We start from the raw sequence: 13,162 nt of genomic DNA on the forward strand, positions 1-13,162 counted from the left end.
GCACATGTGTGTAGCTTTATGTTAACACTATGCTATTAATATTAGTTATAGAGAGGAAATTTAAAGAAAAGGGTTTTGTCTAATATGTTCATCTCCGTTTTATCATAAAGTCCTTAGAGAGAGAATCAAAGGAAATATAGTCGATAAAAACAAGAGTACTTTAAAAGCATATAGTACTGAGCTCCTTGTTAGTACATCTCAAAGTGTCTTTGTACTTGAAATCACAAAGACAATAACAAGAATATTCTTGGTTTACTGCTAATAATTCAATGCAGATCCAACAATATTGTCTTCCAACTTTGGCTCAAATATGAATTTGAAATGACTTAATCTCGATGTATGATCTAAGCTTAAGAATACCCTCTTCTTGAATCAAAAAGAGAAAACTTGCACTGTTTCTCTCTAGCACATTAGTATGAGATAGTAAAGTAGCAAAATGTTGTGGAAACCCGATCAATATTTTTTTTATCTTGAATTAATTCAATTTTCTTCATTATTAAGTCAATTAAATTTATGAATTTTCTCCCTTTCCATTCGCAATCAAAAGGAGTAAGTGATCTTTCGAATGACTGCAAAAATCTAATGAATTTTAACAGTCAAAATAACAATACGAAATCATTTAAAAACAAATTCCAATCTTATTCAACAAAAATCAAATCTATTTGTAAATTAATAAATATGTATACCTAAAGAAAGAGAGAGAGAAGAAGCGAGCTACTAAGTATACACAACTGAAAGGCAAAAAAGAAAGCCAATCCCACCTTCAAGGGCATATGGTATCCTGATGAACTAGTGCAAAAGGAAGGAACCATGAGAACATGAGTTTAGATGAGCCTCTCTTTCTATGAGCTTATGATGCACTTCTCTTTTTCAGCAGCCTCTGCTTGCCCTAGAATTTAGTCTATAATGTTATAAATGGTTCTTGAATACTTGGATTTTCTTCGTCTTTTGATCTTCACCACGAAATTCACCTTCTTTGTTCTTCTTCTAAAGTCTCTATCATGACAAGTACTATTGAACATCTAAATAGTCAACACCAACATTTGTCCTACAATGAAGTTTCTGTGCATATACCTCAATTCCATTTCCTTTCCTACTAAATTAATTTATCTTTTGGGTGACATTTAAGATATAAATGATGAAAAACACGTAAGCCAGTACTTTAAAGATTATGTCAAGTTACACGTTGCTCTATATTATTGCATGCCCAAACAAAAACAAATTTTATTGTCATGGCTCATGAGGAGGATAATGGTTGTGTGTGTATATATATAATACATGAAAAAGAAAGCCATATTCATTGGCTTTCAGAGAAATATGTTAATTATATCATACAAAATATTGTCTAGCACAACAGACTTATATTATTAGGGAAAGGCAAGGACAAGATACTACATAGCAGTTTTTGTGCCAAAAACCCAACCCCTGCTTCTAAAAAAAGGCATCCAAAAAACACAAACATACAAAAAAAAACCCTTTAATCCCTTAAATATGGCTTTAAGAATTGTGGCGATTTAAATTGTTACAAAGAGAGATTGCTTCCTTCTTTTTTTTTTTGTTCTTATTTCACTAATAGCCTTAACTATTATTTCTTATACACTTTTTTATTGTGGCTTATTAAAAAAAAATATTTTCTTGGATGTGTCAAAGAACCATTTTTACCTTATAATTTAAAATGTTAAGTGAGATTATAAAATATAATTTATATTATTTTTTAACACACTCTCTCAAGTGAAAGTCATTTGGACTTAAAACTTGTATAGATCATCATTACCTTGTATTTTATTTTTTATCAAAAAAATATAGATTGTAAGATTCGAACTCATGAACGGTTGGTCATCAAAACTCTAATACCATGTCGAAGAACCATCTCAACCCAATAACTTAAACTTCATGTCGAAGAACCATCTCAACTCAATAACTTAAACTATTAAATAAGATTCTAATATATAATTTATATTATTATTTAACAGATAGTAAGTAAATGCATATGCGTGCAATGGATTATGCCCAACTTGATATATACCTGCAAAATAAGTTTTATGATTGATTCAACCCTATATTGATTTACATGTTAATCTACTTCAAGAAGAAGAAAAATCTATCATGAAAAAAAAAAAGATTACCATGGATTTATGTATAAAAGATTACGTTAATTACGGCAATATTAGGAATTAATTCTTATTATTTGTTTATGTTTCTTGGTCATTTTGAATTTTTTCCACTTTAATTTGTGAGCAGTACTTTCTTGTTTAGCTCTCTCGTCGGAAGCTTTTTGTGTTCCCTTAATTAAGTTGCCTAATAATGCTTAACACAACGAAAGAAAGAGAGATAGACTTGAATCTTATACTAACATTCCAATCATTCTGAGATTTCTAACCTATTTTACTATGATCGATTATAATTAATTAAGCAAGAGAAAATGGATCATTAATTCAAAGGCAAGCCTTTAAAGATTTGTTGGTTCTAGCAATCATTCACTAAACTTGATATGGAAACATACATGTATGGAGCATCAAAAACATAACAATCTAGACAATCAAGTTTGATACGGACTTGACTTAATCACGCCTTGACTAGCTCCCAAGACATGTATAAATCGGGTCCAATATAACACTACAATGACACTACCTCAATTCAACCTTTGAATGTCATTTTCTTGGGCCAAATTAATTTAAAACATATCATTTTCCAATAATACAAGTGTAAAAGAGAATGATTCCCACAAATCTCAAATTGAATGTTGCCCTAGACTCTTCATACGTCCCATCAAGAAATAAGCATGCTCTCTTTTGAACCAAATAAAAAGCATGGATTCGCTTGTTTGAATGACTTTTGAAAGTATTCTGCCCCCTTCAAACGCCCTCTGCATATTTAGCCATCAATATCTTTCTCTTGTTCTCTCCCTTTCGAAGTCGATTTCGAGAATCCATGTGCTATCCCTGAGCATAGTGTATATAATTGTTTCGAGATTTGTCTTCATACACATAATGTGCATATACTTTTTTTGAGAGTCCATGTGCTATCCCTGAGCATTGGTTTAAGTCGAAGACCAATCAATATTGTTAGAAATCAAGGACATCTTGCATATAATAACAATGGTGGTACACATTCACTTTCGCAAGTGGACGTCGGGCCCTTCAATGTTAAATTCTTATGCCATAAAACCAGACGCGTCCAAATCCTCTCATTTTCCAAATAGTACAAACTTTGAAGGGGAGAAAAAAATTGTAAAAAAGGAACAAATTTGTGTATAGAATTCTTGTAAGCCTCCTCCCATCAAGCTGAAATGAGACGACTTGTCCAGGAAGTTAGAAACTAAGAGAAATAATTGATTAAGAGTGTCTTTAAGAGTGCTTTTATTTTTAATTTTGAATTTTTCAAAAAATGCTTTTAACCTAAAAAAATTAAATTAATGTTTTTTAGTGTTTTCTAATGGTTTTAATGTATGATATTAAAAATTAAAAAATTAAAGAAAATCATTTTAATATATTTTTATGTGAAAAAATTATTCAAAAGACATTTTGCACCACAATCCTCAACAGTAGTTAATATTTGGTAACCCATAATGGAATCGCAGTAATAAAAAAGAAAGTTTTAGTATAATTTTATACATGTTTGGTTGGAAGAAATTATATAAAATAAGAGTAAAAATCAAAATTAAACATTTTTTTATTTTCATAAAGGAAGTGGGAATAAAAAAGGATAATAACAACTTTTTCTTAAAAAATAATGTAATATTATATTTGTTTTTATATATATATCAACTATTTCTGCCCAATCATTATCTTAACCACTATTTCCATAAATACTATATTGGTGGTGGTTATGAAATTTTTTAAAAAAATATATAACATTATCATCAACATCATAATTGATATATTAATTTTTTTTATCATCATTATCATCACTAACACTTTTCTAAAATCTCCATTATTTTTTTCTCATCATCATATCTCATGGTAGTGACATTGATTATGTTTATTTTGAAATATGTTATTATTATTATTATTATTTTATTATTGACTTATCATTATCACCATCATCATCTTTATTATTTGTATTATCTTAATAATTTGATGTAAAAAATAATAAATTTTGTTTTGAGTTTTTATTACCCATATTGAAATTGAAATAGAAACATCATAGGATTCCTCAATTGCCATCTTTTTATAGTCAAAAGACACCTTATAGAATTGTTCCATCCTATCACATTGTGAATTCAATGTATATGGGTTATTTGGAATTATGTATCAAAATAATATTTTTTATTTTATTTTAAAAAAATTTATAATTTTTAGATTATTTTGATATACTGATATAAAAAATAAATATTTTTTAAAAAATTATTTTAATTATTTTCAAAAATATCTGATATTATATTCTCAAATATACTCTTAATAATTCCTTTTAAAATAAATATTTTATAACTATATTTAATTCCATAGGAATGAAACGAGAAATCACTAAATAATCTCTGATGAATCATATTTCATACTCAAGATCCAATAAACTTTCCAATAAAAAGAAAAAGCAAAAGCAAAAGAAAAGGAAGAGATATGCGAAAAGGGTGATGTATCTGAACCATCGCTAGATGTGGCTTGAATTGATAAAATGGAAACGACCTGACAGCTGTTGTTCGGTATTCCATATGCATATGGACCGGCAGATCAACATTTGGGCCGGGCCCAAGCAAGGAATTGACAAATCTCTAATTTCGATGCGTTACCATAAAAGTATTCATGTTGGGACCGAAGTGATTTTTTCTGTCTTTCATTTTCTTTCTTGGATTCCCACTTTATTCAGTGCCATTAAATATGCCCGACAGATCGATTTGGCACCGGAGACTGTCCTGAGCCCCATCTTTTAAAAAAAAAATAATGATTAAAGCTTAATTTCAATTTATTTTTTATTTTATAAAGAATATTAATGTTTTTAACTTTTTATAAGAAATATCTTGAAATTATATTATTTTAGATCAATATCTTGAATTTAATAAATTTGACGTGTGGAATCCTTAATTACAAGGGACATCACATCTTGCCAAGAACAATTATTGATCAATCATTGAAAGCAACGGAAAATCCCTAGGCTGTTATTGCTTATGATCAGGATAATATTTATATGCCTTCATGATTGAAGTTCAAATAAAAGGTTATCAAGAAATGGATGCAAGAAAGTGATGGAAAATCTAGTCAAGAGGTATGGATTTACCTATAATTAAGTTACATGCGCCCATGAGTTCTTAGCTCAATGGACGACAACCATGCATGTTCTTTTTCTAATAAATTACACAATATAAAAGTGCAATTAGTAAAATCATAAAATAATGAGGTAAATTATTAAAAAAAACTTATTCTCATTGAAAAATCATTACATCCTCACGGATGTTAGAAATAATAGATTTTTTTTAAGGTTTTGCATGTGATTTGAAAGAAAGAAAAAAACATGAGAAAACAAGAAGAAAATGAAAAACACAGGATTAATTGATGATTAGGACTGCCCTTGGGGAGAGTACTCGCCGTAACGATTCCAATATCATCTAGAAAGATCATCTAGGATTGTCTTTGGAGAGAGTACTCGCCGTAACGATTCCAATATCATCTAGAAAGATCATGAACAAAGGTTGGATGAAAAAGGTGTTTGAGAATGTAGTTGTTATTGTTTTTTAAAGTATTTTTTACTTAAAAGAAGGTGTTTGAGAATGTAGTTATTATTATTTTTTAAAGTATTTTTTATTTAAAAATATATGAAAATAATATATATTTTGAGTACCATAGTGATTTCTTTCGTTAAGATGCAGGATTTTTACGGAAACAAGGTGTTAATGACCAGAAAGATGTGGGCTTCGTATAATGGGAAGGTGTTTATGAACAGAAACTGTTGGATGACTTCACTAATTTGCCACCACACGCAAGTGTCGAAGGTTGGCTTGAGGATGCTTGGAATTCTGTTTATCAGCTTAAGAGCTTTGTAAATAATAATTTGACTTCACTAATATAATGCTTAGCTGTTTGCGAAGACTGGGCTTCCCTTGTCTCCAAAATTAATACTTTCTCCCGCAAACACTTCATAACAATGGATGATGATGATTATTATCTGATCAGCAATCTCCTTTCAAGAAGGTGTTTGAAAACCTTAAATCTCTTGAAGTCAAGCTGAGCTTCCGCCAACCTCACCATAGCTATATATATATATAGTTTTTACACTCAGTTTAGTCTAAAGCTTAGGTTTTAGGTTTTGATCAGACACCAGATTATTCGGGTTAATTTATTTAAAATTAAAATGATATTATTTTAGTAAAAACAAAAAAATCAACGGATTACAACCTAGTTTTTAACTGGGTCTTATCGGGTCTACTCATCAGGTCATACCGATTTCTTTTTGTATTTTTTTGTCAATCTAATTTTATTCCAATCCCAAATAAACCAAATCCGTGGTCAAGCCTTCAAGTTTTAAAACTATGGCCACGTGTTAATGTTTGGACATTCGGCTCTTGTATAGTCTTTTCTTGATTTTTATTTGTTGATAACAAACTTATTTCCTCAAAATCTTATGATAAATAAATTTTGTTTCCTCCAAAATTTCAATTTAATTTTAACAAAAGAAACCTCTAAAACCGGTTTCATAGGAAACCAATTCATGAAAAAAAAATGTCGATAAAAATAATATGCAGCACTTGATAAATGTTATTTTTGAATGATAAACTCACCACGTATACATGATAGGTAGTGCTTGCTACACGATTGTGTTTACCTGCTTTATATTCAATGAACAAAATATGAACCCCTTTTGATTATTTATTTATTTATTTATTTTGAAAAAATAAATCAATCAATCTCTCCAAAGTAGAAGCAATGGTAAATAAAAATAAAGAGGTTCAATACGGATAACCAACATATTCATTAAACCCGGTTCAACATAACAAATCGATTTAATTTATAACTCATCTACTCAGAGATTGATTTAAACTAGAATACCACATATATATTTTTTATAATAACTATGATAGTAATACAATATTTAGATTAATTCTCATGTATCCACCTAATTATAGGAATTTGTAAAATAAACGGGAAAAAAAAAGTTGGAGATTTTATCCTTTTATTAGTTATAAATATGTCATATGTTTATCTGACATGAGCAAACGCAAGTAACAAAAACTTTCAACCCTTGCTAGGGCAACATCCTATACATCAATATCTCCGGGGCTTTTTTCTCCATTCTCGATAGTCTCCTAAATATGACAAGATCCATTCAAACCAAGCAATGCGGCAGGAGCTTAGATCACAACTCTGACGAGTTGGAAGACAAATTCAGCGAACTACCAGAGGATATAATCTTCACAATCGTGGAAAAAATCGGAGATACCCAAACCCTAGTTCTCTGCTCAGTTGTATCGAAGCAATGGCATGCCATCGTCTCCAAAACCGAAACGATCTCTGTCAGAGTACTCCCTTATCCAAGCTGCGGCGGTGGGCTTCCATGCTCGGAATCACACAACCACCTTCCACCATCACAAGTTCCTGGTCTCATGAAAGTGTTTGCCGAGGTGAAATCTCTCAAGATTAAGTTATGCACTTTTCCAACTCTTAACCCACGAAATCAGGCCGATAACTTGTTGATGATTAAGGCCATGATTTATGGAGAGGATATCCGTATCGACAGTTGCTACGCTGTCAAGGTTGGGTTTTTACGGAGAAGAATGATAGTAGCGATGGATAGGTTTTTTAACCCCATGTTGAGCCAACATCCAATTTCATATGCAAGTGACGTATGTCTTGATGTTATATTACGGCATCGTCCTAGAACTTTGAGTAGCGTAGTGATTTCTTTCGTTAAGATGCCGGATTTTTATGGAAACAAGGTGTTAATGACCAGAAAGATGTGGGCTTCGTATAATGGGAAGGTGTTTATGAACAGAAAAACAGTTGGATGACTTCACTAATTTGCCACCAAACGCAAGTGTCGAAGGTTGGCTTGAGGATGCTCGGAATTCTGTTTATCAGCTTAAGAGCTTTGTAAATAATAATTGGTGTAGAGATGAATTGTGGCATGTTAAACATTGGGAATCATTGCATACAGGAGATACAGTGATGGGAAAAAGGTATATTGATAACCCTACTGTTTCGGAGATGTTCGTGAAAGAATTACTGGGGGTTGCCAACGACGACGATTGCGATGAGAAACAGTGAATAGTAAGATTTGATCACTTTACTTCTTGTTCTATGAGATGATCATCACACACACACACACACACATAATTATGTAACTTCAATGAAATTAGAAACTGTTTTTATTAATATTGAATTATTTTTTACAGAATCTCAATAGATATTAACATTTAACAGTACGAAAAAGAGAATTAAACCTTTTTTTTTTATCTTGGCTTGTTGGAATCCTCTGATCTGTACAAGTGCTAAGTGATGACAATTGTAATTTTGCGCTCTGATGTTTCATTTTCATATATATATATATACCTGTAGTTTTGAACTTTGATGTTTCATTTTAATTAGGGGCTACCAGGAGTTATGGATTGGAGACAATTTCTAGGCAGGGCATGGCGCCGCAGTCATTAGGGATTAAACAGAAATTCAAGCTTCACATGAGGATTTCATATGTTGTTTAAAGATTCTCATTAAATCTTGTGTTTTGACCTTATAAAAGAATTAAGCTTTAGTTTGAAGTAGTTGGAGAGATACATGAAACTATACTGCACGTTAGTATTTTATGGTTTTATATTTCATGTTTTAGTTTCTATGCATGCATGATGCTATCTTGAAATTATGTATCACTTGTTTTTATATACCTAGAAAATAGATTTGATGCACACTTTGAGTAATAATTAATTGTGGGCATGGTGCCCTGTGTTATTTTGCGGGGGAATTTGGCTCGCTAGAAATAAATTGATTTTTGATCATAGATGCCAAATTGAGGTTGGTTTTTAGCTTGATTTTTCATCGTCTAGTTTGATTTTTAGTTGGATTTCTAGAGCTTTACTGATTTGTTAGACGTTGCTCTATCTCGTGCTTTATTTGTTTTACACTTAACTCGTACGATCTAGGCAGAGAGTGCATCAACTAAGGTCGTTGAACTGATGGCAGAATTTCATTAAAAATTCATTAAGGCACAACAATATACTAATTAATAAAGCTCCACATACCGTTTTCTTCTCTGAGATTTTCAATGTCCATAGTGATTTACGAGATTCCAGGGGGATCTAACTTTCAGCACACTTATTTTATGTACCAGATGAATAATTAAAAAAAAAAGATAATAGAATAGTATTTTGTGAAAAATAGATGGCTATATTTAATGTGGCAGCCTTCCTCTCTCTCTCTCTATATGTATGTATGTATGTATGTATGTATGTATGTATGAAGAGGATAACATATAGATGATAATGTAGACCATACTACATAAAATATCTCTATATAACATATTAAAGACCACACATAATAACTCTATACAAGGTAATTACAATATTTTATATAAGATAATACATTTCATAATACAATTTCCCAAGATGAAGATAGGATATCTACATGAAATCTTGATATTTCGATAATAAATGAGCAGGGAAAAAGTGAGGCAACAACTTAGTAAAAACATGAATGAGTTGGTTTTTAGAGGATATGAAGTGAATCTAAATTTTCTTGTTAATTACTCTATCCTGAACAAAGTAATAATCAACCTTAATATATTTGGTATGAGTATTAAAATTTATATTAGCAAACAAATAAGTCCTGCACAAGTTGTCATACCAAATAATAGCGATAAAACTAGAAAAGAAATATAAATCTGATAAAAGATAGCAAAGAACTTCAGCAGTGTCATCAGCTAAAACTTTATACTTAATTTTAGTAGAAAAGCAAGCAACAATTTGTTGCTCGCTAGATTTCAATGAAACGAGAGTGGTATAAAAAGAGAAAAAGTAAGCCCCGATCTATAAACTTATAATTATCAATATTATCAACTCAATTAGTATAAGTAAAATCATGAAAAGATAAAGAAGAACTACAATGCAAGTCAAAAGAAGTCATACCTTTTAGATATCATACCATATATACTATGCATGGCCAAAGTATCAACATGTTTGAACAATGGCATACCAGTATAGTAAAAGATATCAAGAACATAATTTTTATGACTAAGCATAAGACACATACTAGCAAAACTTACATCAATTCTTAAAAAATAATAAGTAGCATCTGAATCACGATGTTTAAACTCAAAACTTAGTAAAATAATGAGATATTAAACCAAAATAGAGTTACTACTAGTGAATAAAATCTCTTCAAGATAGACAAAAATATAACAGATATCACCTAATATGATAATAATAATATAATAATATATGATATTAAAAAAAATTAAAAGATTTCAAAAGTATTTTAAACAATATTGTGATTTTCTTGTATATTTTTCTATCAATTTTGTATAATATCGGGTTGTATATCTACATTGTAAGATACAAATCCAACATTAAAATACTTAGTTTTCTCAAAAACGCTCCTAATTTTTTTTAATTATAACTGAATTTTCTCTTTTTTAAAAAAATATTTTTTTCATACATATGGCACATCCTAAAAGTTTTCCAAGCATGTTTTCATTAAAAAATATTTACCTTTCTCATATTTTAAAAAACCATTAGGATTTAGTTAAAATATTAAAAATCATTCACCAATTATTTTGTTCTTTTTATATTAGGATTTAAATGTAAATTTTAATATTTAAGGGTGTAAAACTACATAATATAGTACACCTTCATGTATTAAACATATTAAATGAAAAATAAATGTGATGCTAAAATTTAGATTTTATAATGATTAAAATTGAACATAATAAGATAGAGATTTTCTTACAAAAGGAAATTTGCCTTATATTTTAGAAGAAAATCAACAAATTAAAAATTAACCTATAAAAACAATCAAATAATAATGCAACTCAATTACCTTAAATAGAATAAACCAAGGGTAATGTTTTTTCTCCTTATATAATTAGTTTTTTACTCGAACTTTTACATATCATTGAGTTTGCTATTAAATTTAATATTAGTTAACGACTTATAAATTTCATAATCAAAATTTCATGAATATACCCAAAAACTTTTCCTTCCAACACACCTCATCACGAGGCTTATCATAAAAAACATTGTCATTCAACATCATCCTGCGATACTTTTCATGTTCCAGATGTATTAAAGAACTCAATGAAGCTGAAGTTTTGTCAATTCAAAAGCTCTTCATTTAAAAATTGATTGCTGTTATATATCTTTTAAGGATTGGATTGTGAAGTCTTGATTTATACAATGCAATTACTTAAATAAAATGAAGCAATAGCGCGAGCTTAGGGTAGTTACAAATTGATTTCAATGGCATCTCCGATTCATCTTTCTGATGTGAATTTTTCACATGTTCATAAAGAAAGTAACCATATAGCAGATTATTTGGCCAAGCAGGAAATTCATATAGAAGCTGCTATGGTTGATTGGTTATAGTTCTCTTTCATATATCTATAATTTGCCTGATTTGTCTGTTTTTAGTGAGCTAACATGCCATGTTTCATTTGCAAATTTTTGGCTTATTTATAGTTATTTTTTCTCTCCTGTTTAGCATTGTTTTTATTGGCTAAATCAGTTGATTAATAAAAATATTCTCTCGTCCATAAAACAAATAAAAAAAACAATGGATGTAACTTTCCCTCGGACTTGGCTAGCTATGCATGCCAAATCATTTAACTGACTTAAAACTAAAAGATGTCCTTCAACAAATTGCGATAGGATTTTTCCTGGAATATTTCACTATAATTAGCAATTTAACTGACACAGCAAATTGCAACACATGAGCGAAAAGAATAGACATGGAGACTCGAGATATTTCAGGATATTACTTGTCATTAGTTGTTCCTCTCTGTCTGCTTAATCTGTCATAGAAATGGCCGTATATAGTAACAGTTCTAGATAATTTCTTCAACTTGAAAACCCAGAGAGAGATCATAGAAAAACATAAAGAAGATATATTACTCTCCTAAAGCCATTATGGCTCCCACCGAACTTGTTCTATCTCATGTTCTTATTGTTTTAAGCTGCATTGTAGCTCTTCTTTTGTCCAAAGTGAGCGCAATTGATGGATTTGAATCACAAGAACTTAAGATTTGCGGGTTTGATGCGATATATAATATTGGTGATTCATTGTCAAACACAGGAAACAAAATCAGAATAAATTCTAGTGTAGCGGAAACTCGCCTTCCTGACGGCACAGCTGTTAGATCCTTGGTACCGCTTGACTACATTCGTAAGAAAACAATTTCTATTACTTTTATTCTTCTTTATTACATGTTTTTCAAGCATAGTAATAAGACTCGACCTAAACTACATAGCTATGTCGCTAAATTGTTTATGCCTCTTCATTTTGCAGTGAAGTCGGCCGGTTTTTCATCCATCAAAGCTTATTTGAATACAAATGAAACGGACTCTCACAATGGAGTGAATTTTGCATTTTCTGGTGCTACAACTTTACCAGCTAAAGTTCTTGTGCCAAAATTGAAGGTGGATGCTGGAGTTATTGTTAATACTCTCGGCACACAACTTCAATGGTTCAACAGATACTTAAAAGGATTCTGTCGAAAACCTAAAGGTTATTGCTTTCTCCTGTAGCATGGCTCTTCTATACATGTAAAGCAATTCTTGTATTATAAGACATGACCAAGGGTCGACCCGGCTCATAGCCCAGATCCGTAGGTGATGAATTTAGTGGATTAATTTAAATTAATTTAATTTTTTATTAAAAAATATTTTAGTAAAAAAAAAACAGATTTTTCCATTGACCTAGTCCTGGCCAAATCTCAAGTTGGTGTGTCACTTGGTTAACCCCCATAACCAGGAAATGATCCTTGTATTATCATAGAATAAACTTGTCATTAATTTAAGTTAATATTATAACTAATATTAATTGTTTATATTTTATATGTCTAACAGATTGCAAGGAAAAACTCAAGTCATCTCTCTTTATAATGGGAGAGATTGGAGCAAATGACTATAACATGGCATTTCACTTTGCCAGTAAAACAATTGAGGAGGTGAATAGGATGGGCCTTGTATCTGACAACGTAAAAAGCATCAAGAAAGCCATTGAAGTAAGTCAACGTACTCGTAAAACGA

At 30.4% G+C, this 13,162-nt stretch overlaps 1 protein-coding gene across 1 annotated transcript; it reads left to right on the top strand.

Moving 5' to 3' along the window:
- The first annotated feature begins 7,163 nt into the window (after positions 1–7,163).
- LOC105137890 (uncharacterized) lies at positions 7,164–8,593 on the top strand. The gene is made up of 2 exons (XM_011043814.1): positions 7,164–8,198; positions 8,517–8,593. The coding sequence occupies exon 1, from the start codon at positions 7,244–7,246 to the stop codon at positions 7,937–7,939; it is 696 nt and encodes a 231-aa protein (XP_011042116.1). The 5' UTR covers positions 7,164–7,243; the 3' UTR covers positions 7,940–8,198; positions 8,517–8,593.
- Positions 8,594–13,162: the final 4,569 nt, after the last annotated feature.

Source organism: Populus euphratica, unplaced genomic scaffold (assembly GCF_000495115.2).
Source record: "Populus euphratica unplaced genomic scaffold, PopEup_1.0 scaffold70.1, whole genome shotgun sequence".
NCBI classification, from domain to species: domain Eukaryota; kingdom Viridiplantae; phylum Streptophyta; class Magnoliopsida; order Malpighiales; family Salicaceae; genus Populus; species Populus euphratica.

What these genes read in the sequence shown, in the direction of transcription:
- LOC105137890 (XM_011043814.1), top strand. Translation starts at nt 7,244, where the DNA reads ATGACAAGATCCATTCAAACCAAGCAATGCGGCAGGAGCTTAGATCAC.